Raw genomic sequence first — 22,017 nt, 5'->3', positions numbered from 1 at the left:
TCCAGTGATAAACATCAGCCAGATCTTCCTTATGGCCATGGGGCGTTCTGACACTGATACTTTCCCAAAATATTCCAGACACTGAGAGCAGTGTTATTAAAAATCATATGATACAGTGTGTTAAATAAATGCAATGCTGTCAGGTCTTTATACTGTAGCTTTAAACCATGTGAGTTCAGTACAGCATCATGGGTAAAATTCAGGGTGGCAGGAGACCTGTCACCTTAAAAAAATAAAATTGGTTAAAAGTTGAAATATCAAAGCTGTTTAAGGCAACAAACATGTCATTAATCATTACACTGGGAATCTCCTTTGATTTGGTAAGAAACAAAATGTTAGGACAGTGTTTATGAGTAGGTTTTTATGTCAGTTTTGGGTGGCGGATATTACAAATGCTTGAAAAAATCAGTGTTAGAACAGCAGGAGGGTAAGTTATCAGTTTGCTAATGGGAGAATGGGAGAACAAAGGAAATATAAGGAAATTTGAGAAAGGAAGCTTGATCCTGCCTTGCATGAGGCTGTGCAGTGGCCCTGCAGCACTTTAAATTTGATTATTCTGTGCTAGGTTAATAGAGAGATTAAAGAGTAACTGTTTCCTGTACATTTCCTTGTGAAGTGGTCATTTAAGCTTTCTGGTTTAAAACTGAGTGTGATGTTTGGCAGGTGCAAGTAAACCTCTCCCTCAAATGCACGTGTGATTTTTAAAAATAAAATGAATTATTACTTTTTGCTGGGGTTTTTTTCCCACAGTTTATGGGTTAGGTAATCCTCATCAAATTCCCTTGCTAGATCATCACATTGGTGAGGGAGGTTGGTTTTGCAGATGTTGACTCTCAAGAATGTTCACGGCTGTTGGGTTGATGGTTGATTTATGTCTGTGTAAATCTGAAGAAGCTTCACTGAACTTTTTGATTTAAGAATTTCAGTAGAACCATTACCCCAAAATTTAGCTGATAAAGATGCGCTTTTATTTTCCATAAACATCAACTCAGGACAAATCTTTCTTTAAAGGAGCTGTGGAGGTAGGCAGCATTCGTATCAGGGCATTGTGTTACGCACTTTTTGTGTTTCCTTTGGTACCACTGTGAACAATCTGGGTTTGTAGATTATTTTTTTCTGGTACACGTTCAGAAATAGCTGGTGTTTGTAATACTGCAATTAGTAACCTTACATGGTGCATTGCAGGTGACTTCCAGCAGAGAACTGCTCCTGAATGGTTGCCCTGTGGAAATGCTCCTTTTTTTTTTTTTTTTTTTTTTTTTTGGATTCTAGGGAAGAGTGGCCGCCTGCAGGCTTGGGTTGTGAAGTGTACTTGGCAAAACTTGGAAGTGTAGGATGATATTCATCATTCCCTGATACCAGCTGGCAGTTGGTGAGCACCACAAGCTCTTCTTCCATGGCTCCAGAGCTGCACTGTGCAGCTGGACTGGATGCTTGGGCTCAGTAGGCAAGAGGATTTTTTTAAATACAAATTGATAGGAAATATGTGCTGAGGGGAATGGAGATAATGTGAGAATATGATAGGATTGGAATCATTATGTAAAGAAGATTTGAATAAATACTTTGAATTTGGAAGTTAAATTCTGATGTTGGCTGTAGAGAAACTACATTGATTTAGGGCAAGTGAAAATCTGGTCCTTGCCACTTAGTTTGAGTAGTGATACTTTGCTCTTTACAAAATAGCTGAAGTTGCTTAATGGTAATCTGGCCAATTTGTGTTTGTTCAGAACTGCTGATGTGGGAGAGACTGATGGCAGCTGAGGCTGGGTTGGAATGCTTAAGCAGATCCAGCTGTAAAAAGGCTTTGAAATGCAGCCTTTTCTTCCGATCCGCTTCTCAGATGGTTTCTACCTTTAGGCTCTGACAACTCTTCCAGATGATGGAGCAGGTGTATTTGAAGCGTGCCAGCAAGGTTACAGAAGGGGACTACCTGATGATGTGAGGTTGTTAGCTTGTAAGTGGTGGCTATTTTTAACATGCCACTTCTTGAGAGGGTAGAGAGAATAGCAGCAGAGGAAAGAGAGCATTTTTTTAGGTCCTCTCCTTCCTATTTCCTCTTAACTTGATGGTTCTTAAAGTCAAGAGTAGTTTGTGGTATTTATATCATCATCATCGTCATCACCTTTCTTCTATGATACGCTCATTAGTCACAGATGTTTTCCTTGCTTTTCCAAACACATGAAGCCATGGGCAATGTCAAGTCAGGCATAAAATAATATAGGAGCCGGTACTATTAACCTTGTGGAAACAAAGGACACATGAATAGATTAAGAATACCCAGATGCACATCTCTGTCGGGAAGATGTGATTTGCAAGTCTCTTTCCAAAATGGTATTGCAGTATTTATTCCAGGTGCTGTTAGTGGCATGGAGAGATGATGTTGTTATGGTCACAGACACTGAGATGTGCAAGTCAAGGTGAGCTATAGGTTGGCCTGACAGAGCTCCTCTGTTAGGATCATAAAGATTATTCATGTGTATATGCTTTACACAGTGGTCACTGCTGTGACTACAGCACAGACAAATAGTAAGCATCTAAATCTTACACCGCCACAGAAAACATTAATTCAAATAAGCTCTTGCATTCCTCATGCCTTTCTGTTCCTGATGATTTTAAGTCCGAGGAATGAACTTCACACGCAACGTCAGAGAGATGGACCTTTCCAAAGCCCATCACAGAACCCCATAGCAGTGTGTGTCTCAAGACAGCTGGGCCCAGTTTTTATTAGATTGTGAGAAACTGATATGGCTACAAATCCAAAGGCAATGGGAGCGTAATGAATTCAAAGCTGTGAGTGTGCATTTGCTATGACAATAGAAACTTAGGAAGCTATTGAGTGAAGCACTACTACAGGCTTACATTACAAAACCATGAAGCGTTCTGGTACAAAGTGGGATTAAATGTGAGCATTGTTCAGAAGATGCTAATTTAAAATGGGGCCATTTTCTGTCACCGTGCAAGAGCATCTGCCTCTATCACTAGTGCAGCCAGTGAACTTTCCTGTGTATTTTCTGAAAATGAGTGGAACAGATGTTCTTGTCCAGGTGCAACTTGGCTTGTGTATTTTTTAAAATTTGACACCATTATAAAATTAAATGGAATTAAACCCAGTGTGAATTAGAAGCATGTCAGGGGATTACAAATGGAATTTTAGATCAGAATTAGTGTAATGCAGACAAGATTCTGTCAAAAGAACTGGGAACAGAACCAAGGTTTCCTCCTCACTGCTCTATATAAAGAACTCACATGTACAGATTATAATTGCTGTGGTGAGAGGATGCCAAATTATATAATGCTTCTATCCACATTCCTCTTTCTAATCTCTACTGTTCCCCTTGGGGGAACACAACAAAAAATTATGAGGTTTACACCTTTACTCCTCTACACCTTTATGGGTTGTTTCATAGAATGGTAATGTAAATGTGCAGATGGGATCAGGCTTTTCCATATTTGATACTGACCAGGGACTAAAGATGGATGTGAACGTGCAAAATGCCTGCAGTACCAAAAATAGGTCCATATTTATTCCTGTCATAACTTCACTTAAGTTGATGGACCTGTGCCAAAGCTGAACATGCCTACAGTCTATAGGACAGCTGCTTGGCAGTAGTAGAGCTTGATGAGAATGGGTTTGAGAGTACAATTAAGCCCTCTGATTCTGACAGTGTGTGGTGACATTTTAGGGATATTCACCTCGGCTTGAAACGATTTTTCTGGGATATTGCAGGTACATCCTTAATGCCTAAAAGCCAAGGATAGTGTTGATCAAGGTATTTTCAAGCCTTGAGTTCAGTTCTATCAGCAGTTCTGAATCACCACACCAGCTAATGAGGTGTTCTAATTGATAGCATAATTCGACATGGTTTTTCCATTTAGGCTAATGTAACATTTGGCTTCGTTGAGGATGAATATTAACCACAAGTTGAAAGGAAGGTCTGATTCTCTGATCTTTTGCTACCTTTCGTCAAGCTTTTAATTTTACTTGCAATATCCACATGCAATCCATACAGGCATTTTCTTTCCACTTGGGTGTAGAGACCCTGTTCTGTTGTTAATTGGTAGCAAGCTGTGGAGGCAGCTTCAATGGTTTCACTGTTCCAGAAACGTTCATCTCATTCATAAAGATCATCTGTTCAAGAGCAGTCAACCCTGGGCTTTTGTTCTGTTTACTGGCTTTGTTTTGGGCAATGTGCTGACTTGCCTACAAGCTCTTGAACTACAGGGCATTCAAATAGCTTCCTCTGATGTGTTAAGTTCTTGAGTTCACATGAGTCTGCTCACTAAAATTTTGAGAGTATTAAGCCAGTTCTCAACACCAGAGTCTTGGCACTTGAGTTGACACTACATGGTGCTGAGCAGCCACAGCTTGAGTCCAAAGCAGTGATACTTTCTGAGCTTCAAAATCAGCTGTGTAAGCCAAATCAGTAGGGTTTATTGTGGTTTCATTGTGTTGGTGGGTTTTTTTTTCTAACAGAGAAGTAAAGTGCTTGTTGATAGCATTTTTCCTTCCATATTCCCCCATTTGGGAAGTGGGTGGATGCTCCCTGGACTACAGGCAGATAAGGGGGGATGTTGTGGTTATTCAGGCAAAGGTACTCATCAGACTTAAAGCTGCAAGGGAATTTTTCCTAGTCAGAGGCTTATCCAGCATTTCTGGGAAGGAATGGAGCTCTTGTTTTTTTTGATAATTTGCCTCCTTTTTAAGATTACTTCTGGTTTAGACACAGAAATTTGGGTGATTCAAAACAGGGGAAGGGAAAACTGGTTGGGCTTTTCAAAGAAGATAAGAGACAGGTTCTCAGATCCCTTTGACTGTCCAAGAGAAGTAGTTTCTTTAAAAAATCCTAGCCTTAAAAACAGATTAAAATGAACTTATTAAACAATAGCAACAACAAAAACAATCCAAAACCAAAACAAAACCAAAAATCCAGACAAGCCAAAGACTAGTCAGTTCCAAAGACAGACGAGAATTGATGTTGCCCATCTTTGCAGATAATGCCTGTAATGTGATGTAATTTATGATCTCATGGTGTGACTGCACTGCCACTGGATACAGCAGTTTGCGTTTCAGTGCCATTATGCTGTGCTGTTTAGATACATACAGCAAAATCTGTGTAACATAAAAACTCCCCCAGGTTTTAGATGACAAAGGATTATTAGGTGCAAACTGAATCCATGAGAGAAGCAGTAACTCTAGGTCACTCTTCAAATGTGTTAACAGGAATTCACATTAAAGCTTTGGTGAAGAATGTGTCCATTTCACTGATTTGGCAGAATAGCTGTCAGGATCATGGACTGAGTGTATTCAGATGGCATCATCCTCAGTAGGCAGGACTGCACACTGAGAAATCAGTAAGATTCCCTTAAGTGTCCAGAGGAACTGTGGAATATTCAATCCACCATCATCAAAGGATCAGATTCCATAATTGTTAAAGGAGCAATGAAAGGAATCCTTTTCTTTTGGTCAAATTAACTTAGTGGCTGTTTTGGTATCCTGTAACCTAGCCAGTTTTCCAAGATAGAAACAGAACAACAAGAACTGGCAAGTTGGGTGCAGCAGGGATTGGTGGCCTGAACCTCATAAAATGTGTAAGTTTTAGAAGAACAGAATATAAAGCTTGTCAGTTAGATCTTCTAATAGCTTTTAAACCTTACTGTATTTTATTACAGACCTAAAATTAGCCTGGTTTTCAGGCCTGGATCTTTTTCAAGGTGTTCATACTGGAGCCCAACCTTCTCTTAGCCAGCAAGGCTGAGTTCTCAGCATGGAACAATGGAAATGGCGTTGGAGCATTTGACACATTTCTGCTCCAAGGACTACCAGTCCTCTCAGATGGTAAATGTACCTTCTTTATTGAATTGTAGGGTTTTGAAATTTTCTCTATAGCTGTGTTTAAGCTGACATTGTGCACAGTTATGACAGAACATTAGAAGATTTGTCTCGGTGGGATCTCAATGAGATGGATGAAGAGGGATGTGCATTTTTCCATCTGAAATTGGTGGATAAAGAGATTGAGGTGGAAGAAGTTACTTAAAAAACCAGCTACCATAAAATTTACCCTTTTGTAGTTTCTACAAAACAGCCTGCAGAACTGGTACATGTGAAAGCAGATGTGCTGAAAAATCCTAGCAACAGCCAAAACTCAGCAGATGAGCTTTATGTGTACTGTGGGAACTTGAATTACATTTTACACTGCAACGTTGAGTGTAATAAGTACTTTATAATAAGTAGAGCACAATTTCTGACTTTAATTTTTAGTTCTGCCATTTAGTCACTGTGTAGCCTTGGGTCAGTCATTGAAGATGACATCTGCAGAAGGATCCAGCAATGCTGTCTTCATCCTGGACACACCTACAATACAATCCAAGAAATGCCTCAGTTTTCTATCTGAAAGAGTCTCAGATCTAAAAACCTGAGGTTTGCATCTTTAAAACTTCCTCCAAAGACAGAGTGTTAAATAGGCAGGTCCCAGCTCCTCTTGACATGAGTGATTGAGCATGATTGAGCCTTCCTTCCCTGAGCACTGCTCACAGCCTGGATGGAGCAGGGGCCGTGGGGCTGGGCTTCCTCTGTCCTACTGAGTAGCTTCACCCAGTGTGTATTTCAAATACTTCAAGTGTAGGTTCATTGCTTCTCTGGATGCCGCATCTCTGGAAGCGTTCAAGGCCAGGTTGGATGGGGCTTTGAGCAACCTGGACTAGTGGAAGCTGTCCTGCCCATGGCAGGGGGGTTGGAACTGGATGATCTTTAAGATCACTTCCAACCCAAACCACTCTCTCCTTGCTGGGATCACTCTTTCCACCCAGGCATTGGTTTAGGGGTTCAGTATTTGGGGAGTGGATGAGGTGAGAATAAGGAGCCGAAGGAAGCGGCCCTACTCGGGAAATAAAGCAATTAACTGGGACTGTGATGAGGTTGTGATTTAAATGCTCCTTTTGCTTCCATGTCTCGTGTTGCTTTTGTGAATATTATTCTGAGGCACCCTCCCTGTAGTCATAGAATTGTTAAGGTTGGAAAAGACCTCCAAGATCATCAAATCCAACTGTTAACCCAGCACTGCCATATTACCACTAAACCATGTCCCCAAGTGCCATATCCATGTGTTTTTTGAACACTTCCCTGAGCAGCCTGTTCCAATGTCTGACAATCCTTTCTGTGAAGAAATTTTTCCTAATATCTGATCTAAACCTCCCCTGGCACCACTTGGCCATTTCCTCTCCCCCTGTCACTTGTAACTTGGGAGCAGAGCCCGACTCCCACGTGACTACAGTCTCCTTCCAGGGGGTTGTAGAGAGCCAGAAGGTCACCCCTGAGCCTCCTTTTCTCCAGGCTGAGCCCCCCCCAGCTCCCTCAGCCGCTCCTCATCAGACTTGTGCTCCATTCCCAGCTTCATTCCCTTCTCTGGACTCATTCCAGCCCCTCGATTTCTTTCTTGTAGTGAGAGATAAGTCAAAGCCTTTGCCTGCCCTTACAGACCTGCTGAAAATTGGGCACTGTGGCATTGCATATCTTGGTGCTGAAGCCCCCCATACAGTCTGAAGGCATCTCTTGGTGCCTTGATTTGCACACTGATAGTCTTCCACTGTCCAGGATGGTGCAGGTGTGTGCAGGAAGAGGAACATGTGCGGCTCTGAAATGTGTCAGGATACACAGGAATGGGGGATCCGGGGGTTGTAACGGATCCTGGCATCCACAGAGCAGCGTGAGGAGGAACCTGCGACACTGAAAGGCTCCCCAAAGCCAAGTGTTGCTAAAATAGGGCCGGATTACTCACTGTGCTTATTCAAATTCCTGTTGATGCTGGCAGCGGCAGTTCTTCCCGAAAAGCCACGAACAATGAGTCACCTCCAGGTGTTTTGATTTGAATTTTTTTTTTTTTTTTTCCCAAATTTCAAAAAGAAACCGCTCCGTGTCGCGCCCCCGGAGCATCCCTCCAGACCCCTCCGCCCCGCGGGTCTCCCTGCCCGCCGCGGGAGCCGAGGCCGCTCCTCCCCCTGCGGAGAGAGGGAGAGATTTCTTCGTTATTTATTTATTTTTTTTGTTCCTGCTCGGAGCGGGCAGGACCAATCCGGGGCCCGCCCTGCCCGCTCGGAGCCGGCGGGGCCGGGCAGCCGCCGCCTCCCTCCCGGCTGGTCCCGGCCCCCCCGGGATGCGCCGAGCAGCGCCGGGCGGGAGCCCGCTCCACTGCGGGAGGGAGCATGAGCTGCCGGCTGCTTTCCCTTCCCTCTCACAGCTGAATCGCTTTTATTTTAAATTTTTTCTCCCCCCCAGCTTTTTATGCTCAGCACCGGGGGAGCCGGGAGATTTTGTGGCCACTGATATATTTTGATTTAAAATCGCTGTCAGTGGACGTTTCTCCTTCTGCTCCGGCATCGTTGTCCTGTTCACAGCTATTTAGGCTTAAGAAGCTTGATTCTCTAAGGCTCGTATCCAAGGGCATCAGTCATTAACACACTGAGCTACATCTGCTTCTTGGCTAAGACTGAAGAAAGACATCTTAAGCTGGAAATCCTGCTCGCTCACTCTCTAGTGCGTACGGAAGGGGAAGCATATGCAGCAGCAGGTTCTTTTTTTTTTTTTTTTTTTTTTTTTTTTTTTTTAATTCCAAAGGCTGCCTCACTTTGGAGATGCAGTGACAAGATAATGGAGTGAAAGTCGCTCATTTCCAGGCAAGAAAATTGCAGGAGTCAGATAGAGAAAGGAAGGAACAAGTTACAGAGCAGAAATAGGAAAGAGGACAGTGGTAAAGAACTGAAAATAAAATTAGAGGAAACAGGTGGAAGGCTGGCATAGAGCTGGGCAATATTTTAGGCTGAAAGTGGTGTGGTTTTTTTTCTTTTTTTCTTTTTCCCTTTCCTTTTTTTAAAAGTTTTTTTAAATTGGTTTTATTGTTGATTTTAAATTCTAAGCTGATTTTGGAGATCTCTGCAGTGACCAGGCTGCTTTAGAGTAGAACAGCTTCCCAGCGTGTCCTTTTCTCTCTCCCTGCCTGCTGTCTCTGCTGTTGCTGCTGCTGACAGAAACGTGTTAGGAGAGCAGAAAGAGAAAATGCCAGCCATCCTGGTAGCCTCCAAAATGAAATCGGGACTACCTAAACCCGTACACAGCGCTGCTCCAATCCTGCATGTTCCAACGGCCAGGACCATCCCACAGCCCTGTTACCTGAAGTTTGGGAACAAGGTGGAGGTGACGAAGCCATTGTATTCCAGCCAGATTCCTCTCAAATCTTCCAATGGACAAGAAAACGCAGGAGATGGCCTCCCAGCAAGGAAGAGTAGCTCGGTAGAAAGTGGATTTGACACACAGGTTAGCAGGCACCAAATCCTGGGGAGGTGTATGCGGGAATTTATTTCTGTGCTGAGAGCATGCAGCAGGTTTTCTGGGGTAAACAGCAGTGTGAGAAGGGATGTGCGTGTGTCTGTGTGTGCTAACATCTGTCTGCAGTGGTGGGATGTTTTATATTCCACATAGTGACATGTGTAATTTTGTCAGCATGATGGAGCTGATGGTGGGGTGCTGAGGGATGGGGCTGCATGTGCTGCTTGCCTGTGCTACCTTCTCTGTTGCCTTTGCTTGAACTTGGGGGGATTTACAGGAGGGAGATGGTAGAGATGTTGTTTGTGGGGTGTGTTCTTTGTGTGCTTGCTGTAGGTGCTAAGTGAAAGGGCTGGCTCGTGTGCCTGGGCTGGAGGAGGATTGCTGGTTGTCATGAATGTGTTTTGTGTTCGGTCACGTACTGTACCAGAGCACTAGTTGTGTGAACATTCTGTGTTTGTAGCTGTGTGGGGAGTGAATGGGAGGCAGTGCTTGATGCTAGATTACAATATGCATGTCATTCAGTGCAGCTAAATTAAACAGATTATGTAGGAAATGAACACTTAAATGGAATTGCCTGTGTAATGCTGTACGTGCATGACATCATAGATGCAGCACATCATCAATACACATATTTCAGGTTTCCCTTTAACCTGTGTCCGTCTTCTAATGTATTTTTATATATGCTGCGTGCTGCATAGGGAGGAGAAATGTATGTTCCTCAGCTGGTTTAATTTCTGTGGGCAGGGTGAGGTTGTCAGCATGGCTGGGACTGCCCTGCACTGCTGTGCCCCGGTGAGCTCTGCAGCAGCGTGGGCACAGCGTGTGTGTTACTGTGCTACGGAGGGAGCAGAGCAGATGGGCTGCTGCAGCAAGCACAATTGATTGCTGTGGTACAGAGATGGCTGTACAGCCCTGTGATGTATTTTGGCAACAGCCATATATGTTACATGCTGCTTCTGCCAATATCCGAGCCTGGTGGAAGGTGATACCATTATGCTGAGAGAGGGAAACGATGACAGATAGTCTACCTGGTTTTTCCCTTCTTTGAGGAATAATGGATCATCCCTACCACCTAGATTCTGAAATCTGTGGCCTCCTAACCCTGTTCCCTTCAGATGAGTGTGCCTACTGATTGGGGCATGTTTGACCGCGTGCCCCGATTTCAGGATATGCTGCACTTTCATTGCTGGTAGACAGGGTGACGTACTGAGCTGCTCAGGCCAGACAGATATGACTGGAGCAGTTCCTGAGGGACTGAGAGCAGGAAAAGAAGACAGCCAAGCATTGATGCAGGGTAGTGGCAGCAGACAGACCAACCTGTGCATCACATCTTGCCCTTACAAGAGAATCAAGTGCTCTCTCTCACTTGTGCCTGAGTCTGTCCTTGTGATTATGAAAGGTCAGCAAAATCTCATTATCTGCTCCCCTTTCTCTCACACATGCCATGGTTTCTGCATAGAAATCTTCATTGCTGAAAAAGTGGTTGTTATTCAGAAACACTTTCTCATCTTGTAACAGATTAGGCTCACAGAGATCCTGCCAGTGGGAGCTCTTTGCAGTAGTAAGGGCAACACTATGGTGGTTTTAACCCTTACAGTGATGTGGAACAAACCCCATGTTTTGTAGCATGATGATGAAAGGGTCTTGATGCTAACTTGTTATACTTGAACAGGGAGTGATTTTGGCTAAGGAAATGTCAGGTAATTTTACATTTTTAATTACTTCAGCATCAGGAGAGAGCTTAAGCTTTGTATTCTCAGTAACCTCCTCTGGCTGGCAGTCTGAGCAGATGACCAGCACCTTTTAAGGTGTGAATCAGTGAGGCTTTTTTCACTGTCTATTTTCTTGAATAAACACAGTCATTTTTTTGTTGGTCTTACTGATCCAGCTTCGATCCTTTGTCCACAAAAGCAGTGCAGGGTTTTGCCATTCAAGGAATTGCCATTTGGAATGCCAGTTGATATCTAGAGGGAGATTTTTCCAGATGTGTTGTATCAAGGGCACTGTTCGTTCCTTTTCCTGCTGTTCCTCCCTGCCAAGGGAGGAGGAACAGGATGGATAGACAGCTGCCAGGTGGTATGTCAGCACTGAAGCACTTTTATCTTGGAAGACCTTCAGCTGCATTCAGGTATAGAAGTGCTTTCTGATAATGTGCCTGGTAAGGTTTAGTCTTGAACACTGCACCAGGTCTGGATATCTTGAGAATCTGAGGGTGATCACTTTGCTTCTCTGGGTGGTTTATCTGAAGCACCAATGAGACCCTCACCATTTTACTGTGCAGGCACCTGGCATCACCTGTGAGGGAGGGAAGTTATATTCTTACAGTAGACTTCAGGGTTTGGATCCACAAGTTGGACCAATGCCAATTGTTTTGGCACCTATCATCTGTAGATCTTGGTCCCTGTGCAGAATTTTCAGCCCACAAGGAAGGACATCATATCCTCCCTCCTGTGTGGGCGGAGGGAGAATGAGAGAGAGATTGTATCACTTGGATCAATTCTCTTGGTTCTGGGAGTATTTCAAGGAGTTGTTCTTAATCCCATTGAAGTGGGTCCTTTTTGCACTACATAATACAAAATTTAGTGGCTTATTTGATTGATTGTTCTGGAGAAGAGGCTGTGTCTAGTGCATCGTCCAGAAGCCACCATATGAGGGTACCAGACCATGTTCTCATGCTGGGTTAGCATGTTTCAAGCCACTTACACACCACTGCAAAGCTTCATGAGCTTTTTCGGTGCCAGGTGGTACCTTTCTTGAACCTGATTCTTCAGGCAATATGAGTACTGTAGGTCGTATTCATTAAAGTACCAATTAAAAAAAAAACAACTTGCTGAAAATAAAGATGTCCTGTCCTGCTCACAAATGTGGTATCAGTGAAAACTTCTAAATGTTTTGCTAATTTCGTTCCTCTTGATATGGTTTTACATGTGTAAGCTGGATTTTATAACTGGAAATTTCGTGCCTTAAGGCCTTATAAGGGCAGTGTGTTTTTTGCAATGCTGTGCAATTTATAAAAAGCATACTTCAGAGTATTTCAGAGGCACTTTCCAAAGAAAGGTCTGAGGGTTTTAGCATCAAGCCCATTGTAGATGCTAGTAGGAAATCTTAGGTCGATGAATCATGGCAGTATCATTCCTATTTTACTGTTACTGATATACACACTCTATTTTTCCATATTAAATCCCCTGTGTTGTGCACAACGGTAACCGACTGTTACACTGGTGCTTATTTTGTCTAATTTGAAAACACCGCCAATAAATTGTACCCATCTTTAGAGAGAATTGTTTTGGAAATATTTAACTTAGTTACCAGAGAAACTTCCATCGAGTAGATAGCAAGATTGTGATCTCTCATCTACAAAATGGTATTTCTCAGTGATTCTGAAAAAGTCAGATGCATTTGGCTACTAAATTTGCATTAGTTATTTGAGAGAGAAGTCATTGCCAATTAGGAGTCTGTGGGCATGGTATGATTGTTCGTGCAGATGCAAGAAGGAAGATGCCATACAGGCATAGAGTCTGCTGCCATGTTATTGTGAATGTCACTGAAGGAGATCGTGGATTTAATTACTGTAGTTATTGCTGCTAGGTTGTATTCTCCTGCTTCTTGATTTTTTTTCTCCAGAGAACCTAGAAAATAATCACTGTTTGTATCTGCAGTAACTGAAGCAGGACTAAAGGCACCAGGACCTTGCTAAGTGGTTGGTCCCACCCTTCCACTAAAACACTTCAAGTTAAGAGACATCTGTTTAACCTGGGTTTAAAGTACGTATGTTCAGCAATTACCCGTAATTGTGCTTAGTATGGCTGGGAGGGGTGGGGGTAGGAATTTGTATTTCTTTGCAAACTTCTTTGCAATATTCATTTGCTGAAAACCAGACAGTTGCCCTCTCCTGGTGGACCTGGCAGGCAGGTGCTCACTGGCTGTGATGTTCTCCTTCACTTTTCTCTTTCCCTGCACTAGACAAAGCCTAGGGTTTCTAGAACTCCTGCAACTTCTTGTGCTATCTACTGAACTTTTTTCAGTTTCCCTAGACTCCTTTTTTTAAAGGAATTCAGCTTAAAACTGCTTAGATGTCATTGTCTGAAATCAAGCTATCTTGCTCAGCTAGATTTTTCTTCATATTGCTTTCCCAGTTTGTGAAGATCTTGTTGAGTTGGGCACCCTGGATCTGGGGTGGTCTGGTTCTGAGGTGTTCTAGATGTCCCGGTTTTCTAGTCTTACACTAGATTTTTCTCCTAGTGATTTAGTTCTTCTTTCCTAATTTGTCAAGGTCATCTACATCTGGGGTGTGCTCCAAATGCATTTGCCACATCTGTCGAGATTAAAAACATCTCTGTTTTTTTCCTCATTGCCCATTCTGTGGTCCAAGTAATGACAAGGGTATGGAAGCTCCGTTACAACTCCCCACAAATAAATCTAGTGGATAGCCATTCCCAGGTTGATGGCACACTGCTGGCACATTCCAGGGAGTTTTTCAGTCAGCTGTGCACTGCTCTCAAACTGATTAACTTAATAGGTTCCTCCAGTTTTTTTCCACACTTCAAATTTAGGCTCACATCAACTGATGAGCCACACGTGCCCCATGATTTGCTGGCTATAAGTTTCCCTTCTCTGCCTCACTCCCCTTGTGCTCATGCCATTAGCAATCCAAATGAAGCCACATAATTCAGATATTAGTAATTACTTTTCTATAGTTTAATTAACTTTACCAGGAGCTGTTTAAACCTCTGTATCACTGTCTTGCTAATGTGAAGCTTCATAGAGAGAAAGATTAATGGAGCATATTGCAGAGAAATTATGCCTTCCCTTCTCACATGCATTAGCCATTTTTGTGTGTGATCCTGGGTTTCACAGTTCTAACGCTGAACCAGCTTGCAGAAGGGACAGAGATCAAGCAAATCTTTATCTGGACCCAATCTAAAGTCAGATGAACATCGATTGGTTTCAGCGCCATCGCGTGAGCTGCCTCAGTGGTGTGAAATTTGGTCTCGCTACGACTGCTGAGCTAATTATAAATGAAATTATGAGAAATGTGGTCAATCATACTGATAACTTTCACATAAAAGATCGCTTTTTGCAATCAGAAGAAACCAAATGGGGTCGCGTTTAGGATGTGAACAAAGGATAGATTTTACTGCAGTTGTGAGAAGCTAAGAAAAGCTATAGATTCAGGTTATCAAAATACATAAGCACAAAATAAATGTGCAATTGGTACTAATGAGCTTGTTCATATGATTATAGTTATGTACCTAAGTACATTCCTACAAAAAGGCCTGTGCTGTATCTTCTTTTATGATGGACTCTTTTTTTACTCACTGTAAGCAATTTGAGGCTATCAAGTAGCCAAATTCTTCTTCTCGTTATGATTACAGTGGGTTTGATATATTTTTAGATACATAATGAAAAATATTTAATTGTTGGGAGGTTGCTCCAGATGAAGTGTTCCCAGATAGATAACAAGGAAACAATTCCGAAGTTGTTTTATTGTGATGATTAACATGGATTTTTCAGTGTTTTGTCTTTTCATATAAAGAGCTACCTTTTCTAAAGCTCTGCATTTGAACAACAAGTGTAACATTGCACTATAAATTCAGGAGGTTCCTTAATCATTGGGTTTTCATTTAGAATATGCAAAGGGTTACTTGCACTCAAAGTTCCATTTGTTTTTTTATCATACTGGAAAATGTGGGTTTTTTTCCCCCTCTTACTTTTGACAGTCTATCTAACTATCTGGCTTGAAAATTGGCATATGCTTAACCTAAGAGCACCCCTTAGAGGTAGGGATATCATTCTTATTTTATGGAGAACATTTATTAAGTGAGTGTCTGAGGCACAAAGAAATTTAGCCAAGGTTAGAAAGTCTGCAGTTCTCTAGAAAATTACTAGCTAGTCCCCTGATACTAGATTATCTTTCTCCTTTGCTGCTCCTTGTTAACAGCTCAAAATGCTCATGCATATGGTGTCTGTGTGTTCTCCTTCTGTCCTTGAAACTGTTAGCTTATTCCATGAAGTTGAATTTCTTAAGTGAACACTCTCACTTTCTTTGTCCCTGTTTTAGCAAGTGATTTTTATCACCTTCTGCTGTGACACTTGATGCACGGTGACACCCAAGCAGAAAGAGGTACAAGGATATTAGTAGAGAAGAACAACAGATACTGCTTTTGAAATCTGCTGGCACTGAACCTGAGCTTTAGTTCTCAAAAAGAAAAAAAAATCAAATTGTAAAGGGGTCTGGTAAACAAATCATGAACCTTTCCCAAGTTTCAAGTATCTGAGAAGTACCAAAAAGAAATAAAATTATGAGACCAACACCACTTGTGCTCTTTTTGCCTATCCAGGTGGTATCAGAAAAGAAAGCCTTTATTGATTGAGATAGCATGGATTAAGTTCTGGGTTTTGGAAATTAAGGATAATTGGTAATTGGTATTGGCTGGTTTTAATTTCCTTTTAAGAGTCCTTTGAGAAACATTGTCTACTCTGTAATTTCACTGTCCAGATTGTCTCCTCACTAGGTTTAAATCTCTGAATAATTTGTACAGTATTTTAATGCTTCTAGCCTACAAGTTCCCTGTTCTTACCAAAGTGTAAGAAATTAAGGAGGTGCTTAAAACAATAATTATTTTGCTTGAACTTATTAAATTTGCAACAGAATAAATATTGTAAGTGCTGTTTAAGAAGATACATTTGTGAATTAAGCAATAGCTGGGCCTTTAATGAAAGGATGTGTGTTCTGCTCTTGACCTTTTTTCCTATTTGTTTTTTTGCTTCTTGAAGCCTTGGAGCTAAACCTTCTACTTTTTATTTTGGTATAAATCAAGAGATGCTCTTAAAACTTTAACCCATTAATCTATTTTTTCTTTGCAGCAAACTGTAGAATCTCATTCTTCTGAGAAATTCACCTGGCTAAAAATACCCTGCTTTAGTGTTATTTTTAGAAACATCTATATTTGAAGTATATAAATGGTTAGATATTATGTGTATTATTAGACATGAACTGTTGGTACATTTTGTAACAGGAAGCTGCTGGTTTTCCATTCACCAAGAACTGGAATTCAGTCAAACACTTGGCACTTAGTTGTATGCCTCTAATTTTATCTGTAAATTGTTTTTTCTGAAATAGTTTGTGGAAACAGTCTCAGTTTCTTCAGTTTTGCAAAGCATAGGCATGGAAATAACTGCTAAAACTTAAAACAAATAAACCACCTATTAAAATAAATGAGAAAACAGGTCACTTCTTATTTTAAAACAGGCTGAGATCTGAAGTTTTATTCTCATTCCACCTTTTTTTGCCTCTTGAAAGTATTTTTGGGTGTGTTATCCTTGGATTATTTTTCATTTTAATTTTGGGTTATTTTAGAATTGGAAGCAATGTGTGGGAAAACAATGCCTGAAAGGAAAAAAATACCCAAATTCTGTATTTGAAAATGCACTTTTACCAGGACTTTTTCCTCTGTGCATGTTGAGTTTTGGACTGTCATATCATCATATTTTGACAATGTCTTGTTTACTTGCATTTTTTTAGCCTGTGTTCATCTCTTGGACGTTTCCTTAAGTCCTTTCCCCTGTGTGTTTTATTTTGTCTCTACAGCTGTGGCTACAAGTTGCTGTATCCTTTCTTTCACAGTTGGAAGGAGTCCCTAATTGGCTTTATTTTACCTGACATGTCACTGATATTGGTCCATTTCTTCTGTCTTGTCCTTTATGTAATGACAGCCATGGTATAATCCAGAAGTGCCTTGGCATTACTGGGCTGTGAAGCCTTCTTGGAGAAACCCAGAGATGTTTGTCTCACCTGCTGAACAAAGTGACCTAGTTATACACATCCAGGCTTTCTCATGAAAAATGTAATCCATAAATAAATAAAAACCCTAACCCAGCCCTTTACAGGCTGGCTTACTCTCTGGCTGCTGCAGTAGCTTTTCTCAGTGCTGGGGTCTTGTTGGCTTGGTTCCACTTTCTCCAAACCAAAGGGTTGAACCAACTTCCCTAACATTTCCATGTTCTCCCTCATCTCTCAGATAACACTGTAGGAGCTGACAAGGCCTTTTAGCCAAAGCAGCTAGACTTTTCAGAGTTTTTTAGGAAGAACATCTTCTAGAACAGCTGTCTGAGGACACCCATGCTTTGCTCTTGGGAGAAGTGGAAGAGGTGTGTGATAGGCTGGAATTGTAATTTTATGTATTTTATGCCTCATGGAGTGACATTCTCAGTTGTGAAGACTGTTGTAGTCGTACCTTTTTGTGTCATGCAATGAGGGGATCTTCCCTGATAGGATTGCTTATCTTCTGCTGGAAATGCTGACCAGAAATTATTACATTGTCTTTTTCTGCCATCTGTTAATTCTATATACTTGCCCATTGGTAGAACAAAATGAATACCCTGGTGGGATTTCTTGTTGCTGATCTAGCTTGTGTGACATTTTATGGTGAGTATGGGTACTGAGACTTTGTTACACTTGTATATTTTGAAACAAATATTTAGAAGCAGATTCCTGTTCTCTTTAGCCATCTCCGCTTGAGCCATGCCCACTGTTGGAAACTACAGGTAACTTCAGTGCTGACATTTTGATCCACAAAGATCAATGGGCAACTTTGATTGCAGCTGATGGAGACAATAATTAGTGGATCAGTCTGGTGAGACGAATTTGATTCCACTTTAAATTATTCTCCATTTGCCAGAGCCCTATGGATATTTAAGTCTTCAAAAGTGGTCAAGAAATGTCACATGTTGTTTCAAGATCAAATGTGCATTGACCATTTTATGCAATAGCTTAGAAATGGCTTTTGCTTTTCTTGCTCAATAACCAGGGGTCAGTCTGCTTCTCAGGACAGCCACATGTATTCCAGACTTGTCTGGGGCTTAACTGGGATGGATTATTTTGGGAAGGAGTATTTTTGGCATTGCTGCATCTTACTCCTCTGGGATGGGCTGGGGAGCACACAGGGGTCTGATCCTCCATGGTAATGTGCCAGATGGGCATTGCCAAAGAAAGCTGGCAGAAAGGTGCCAGGTCCTCTAGCACGGAGCTGGAAAGTGGAGGCAGCAGCATCCTGTTCATCCGTACAGAGCCTCTCCAGGGGAATTGTAATGAATTTGCTTTATTTCACTGAATTAAGCTGCTTTCTGCTTTTCAAGAGGGAAGAGCAGTGGTTGCCTAGGATCCTGTTTCCAAGCAGTCAGATACCAACTTCCCAGATTGCAGCAATGTAGATTTTCCTTTCCTGCCTGTAAGATGCCTTTTGGCCTTTCCCTGGTAGGGTTTGGACCACGTGGGGTGATGGGTGGTGCAGCCACCAAGATGCAATGTTGTGTGGTGGATGTTGTGCCCATGGGTCACCACCACTGGTGGGTTGGTTTACCAGGTTGGATTAGCAAGGCAGTTTACCTTATTTTTGACACAAGAATGAATTCCACCTTCCCCTTGTTGAGCAGGTCAACAAGGAACCTGAAATAGTAATTTTTAAAAGTCTGTGGAGCTCCTAGACTTCTTAATAGCAGATCCTTCACTCTCCTTTCAGCGTTTCAGCTTTGTGCTGAAACTTAATCTCTTGGTCACAGCAGTGTGAACTAAGAAAGATTTAGCCCTCTTTATTGCCTCCTGAGTGCTCTCAGGTTCAGCAGAAGAGAGTTTTGTGTTGAATAAATACAGATTTTCATCTGTTCCCTTTACAGTCTGAGAAATATCCACTGGTGTTGGACATGATGGAGGGGACTGATGCCACCCTTGGCTGCTGTGTCAGCGTTTCTGAGCTGATGACCCGTCAGATCCACTCAGTGTTTATTGTGCAGCATTAAGCAAAGAGAGATTTGAAATTTCAGTGTTCCACCGGCAAATAATTGAATTTTAAATAATTTTTCAGTGGTTCTTAGTAGCATATATAAATGGATTTTCAACGGATAAAAGCCCCAGGCTTTCCATGCTCATGGGTGTGTTTTGGTCATGCAGACAATACCTGTGGTGGAAGGAGGCTCTTGCAAACCATCTTGTGAATAGCTGCAGCGTCACTCAGAGCCACTACCCACCCTGCCTCCTCCTCTCCTCCCTGACAGCAGCTGAAATGGCAGGGCTTGGTTTGGCCAGTACTTTGCATCATTTGCAGCAGTGCTGTTGAATGCTGGGCTGGAATGGGTGGGAGCTCAGCTAATTTGCATGATTTAAAATGCCAGCTCGGTTTAATGTAGAGCAGCTGGTATATGCTTAACTCCTTCAGGAGAAAACTTAATACCAGCAGATCGCATTATCCAGGGCTACGCTACACATATTGATTTATTTATTAATTTATCCCTTCTCCTTGCTGCTTCCTAGAACGTTTGTAAAGATCATTTGTGCGCGGCTGGCAAAGGGCTCTGCTCACTGCTGATATTTCTGTATCTTGCAGAGTTCATAAAGCAATTGGTCCCACCGTGTGACAAATAACTTGTTGCAACTCCTGAGCATCCACTTACACACTGACCTTAGCTGATAGGACTCTAAATTAAGATGTGTCATGGTGAAGGGTGGTGAGATTAGTTGGAAGAGGGACAGGTGTAGAGGCCTGGATTATGGGGATTACTGCATACTCAATTTCTTAAGGTTAAATTTCAAGGTTGAAAATGGCTAATTCCACAATTATGGAATTAGGATATGCTGTGCCATTCCTCTGGGTGCTGTGCCGGCAGCCAGAGTCACCTTGTGAGGGAAGGAGGACTTGGAGGATCAAAGAATTCCTTTGCTCCCCTGAAATAATTAGCATAACCTCGGTGAGAGGATGGAGGGAGCATAATCTTTTAATACCAACCTTTCTCAAAATTGACCTTGTCACAGGCAGATTCAGCCTCTCACAGAGAAACAGATGTGTGGTAGAGTCACTCTTACTGCATCAGAAATGCTGGCACAGTATCTCATCCTCTGCCAAAATTCTCTTTGCCTTTCCCTGGGTGATCAGCTGCTTACGCCAAAGACTTTGAACATGCCTTTGGGTGAGCTGTGGGATATTGATGGACTTTACAGAGTCAGGGCTTCCTTAAGGCACTTAAAATGGAGCTTTCTCTTCCTCTGGAAATTCTTTATTCTGTCAAGCTTGCGCTGAGTTTTCTCATGAAACAACAGTTTGAAATGGTCACTTTTGAAGACCTTCATCAGTTTCAAGTGCAAGCCATTAAGCTGGTAGATAAAACATGTGTTAGGTTCTTTTGACGCGGGTAGGTCCTTAAGGGTTGCATCTCAAATTTGAGCATTTCTATTACCCCTTGTAAATCTTTGTGCCGGACAATACCATGTAGTTACTCGGTTGATATCAGTGCTGTGTTTGGTGGATGGGACAGGAAAGTCATGTGGTACAAGAGAAAGGACAAGTCTTCCCTAATGAAAACTGATTATTGTCTTTTTTGTTGTGAAAGGGAAACGTGTAAGAAGATGACCTCCCATAACCTTCTTCCATGAATGTAGGCAAGATAAATTGTCCTTGGTGATGAAATACGTCATTCTTTCATCTTGTGTTGTCCCTGTGTAAGATCATTAGCATGCCTGCATGCTGTGGAAGATTACAGCCCTGCATTATATAAGCAAATCATTTATGTTGTAGTGTATGCATACTGCAACAGGTTGAACATCTGAATGTTTTTGATGTATAATATGCAATTAAATTCAGCCATCTGAGAAAAAGCCTTTACTCTTGCAGGCCAAAAATATAGTTAAGCAACATGTATCCATCTTTTAAACAGACAGAAACCAGTTTGTGAGACAGTTTAGAAGGTTCCTTTCTAGCTGAGGTAGAGCAGTGTGGTTTAGTAGTTGGTTGTCAGGCACCAGGTCAAAACTTGGAACAAATGAGGCTATTTGTGTTTATCAAGTCTGACTCCAGGCTTCTGGAGCAGGAGCAAATCAGCCTACTTTTCATATATGCTGTGTGTGAGAGCTGTCTGTGAATTTGTACATCCTCACCAACCATGTCACTTGGGTGTCTCAAGTATTGTTTGTTTTCTTTTTATAGCTAAAGGATAAGTTTATTTATTTTAATGCTTTGCCATGGGTTAATACAAACTTTTCAAGGATCCAAGCTTGACCTCTAATGCTTATTATTTCATTCCTTGCTATTTTCCACCACAGATATTTTTATTTTGCTGTTTTTAGGACTTTTCCAGCTGGTCAGAAGGTTAGGAAAGCCAATTCCACCAGACTGGACATGCTGTGAAAAAGCTTGAAGAAATGATAAGACTAGTTCTTATGGCACCCTCATTTTGAGCCTTTCTGCCAGGAAGGGTTTCAGTCCTAAAGGGCAGGGAAGATGCAGGGTGAGTCTGTGAGCCACAGGCCATCAGCATCATTGTCACCTCCTTGCTGCCTGCTGCAGTTTGCCACCAGCAACTCCCTTATCTCACAGGTGTTCTGCAGAGATAAATCCATTATAATTCCAAGCGGCTCAGGTAAAGTGATACCTGGAGCCATGAATTACCTTAAATAGCTAACTGTGGGACTCCTAAACCTTCATGCATGTGTGATCTGTTTTTTTCTTATTGATCGTTCTTCTTAAGGGAATACTTGAATCAAAGCAAGAGATACTCAATTTAAAGTTCTTTCCAGTAATGATTTAAGGATTTTAATAAAACTTGTGAAAATAGAAGTCACACTGATCGGAGAAGGTTCTCAGCTATAAACAGATATCATTACTTTTGGCTGTGCCTTCTGAAAACAGCAATTTATCCTTTATTGCTGA

The 22,017-nt window shown here is 41.9% G+C and overlaps 1 protein-coding gene and 1 long non-coding RNA gene across 12 annotated transcripts in view; one reads left to right on the top strand and one right to left on the bottom strand.

The window, feature by feature from the left end:
• NAV2 (neuron navigator 2) overlaps positions 1-22,017 on the top strand; it is a 366,621-nt gene that overhangs the window by 157,038 nt on the left and 187,566 nt on the right. For 7 of the 11 annotated variants that reach the window (XM_048306040.1, XM_048306038.1, XM_048306041.1 and 4 more), the window contains exon 1: positions 8,158-9,307. The exons of the other annotated variants lie outside the window; for them this stretch is intronic. In XM_048306040.1, the coding sequence (XP_048161997.1) occupies positions 9,050-9,307 (258 nt within the window). In that variant the 5' untranslated portion in view covers positions 8,158-9,049. Of the gene's footprint in view, positions 1-8,157; positions 9,308-22,017 lie in introns of those variants that run through there. 11 annotated transcript variants of the gene reach the window in all.
• On the bottom strand, positions 6,230-9,246 carry LOC125327091. The gene is made up of 3 exons (XR_007204128.1): positions 9,164-9,246; positions 7,776-7,995; positions 6,230-6,352 (listed from the first exon to the last, which is right to left on the bottom strand). It is a non-coding gene; the product is annotated as an uncharacterized LOC125327091 (long non-coding RNA).

The sequence above is a fragment of the Corvus hawaiiensis genome, chromosome 6 (assembly GCF_020740725.1).
Source record: "Corvus hawaiiensis isolate bCorHaw1 chromosome 6, bCorHaw1.pri.cur, whole genome shotgun sequence".
Classification (NCBI taxonomy): Eukaryota; Metazoa; Chordata; class Aves; order Passeriformes; family Corvidae; genus Corvus; species Corvus hawaiiensis.
This window is presented reverse-complemented; position numbering and strand designations above follow the sequence as displayed.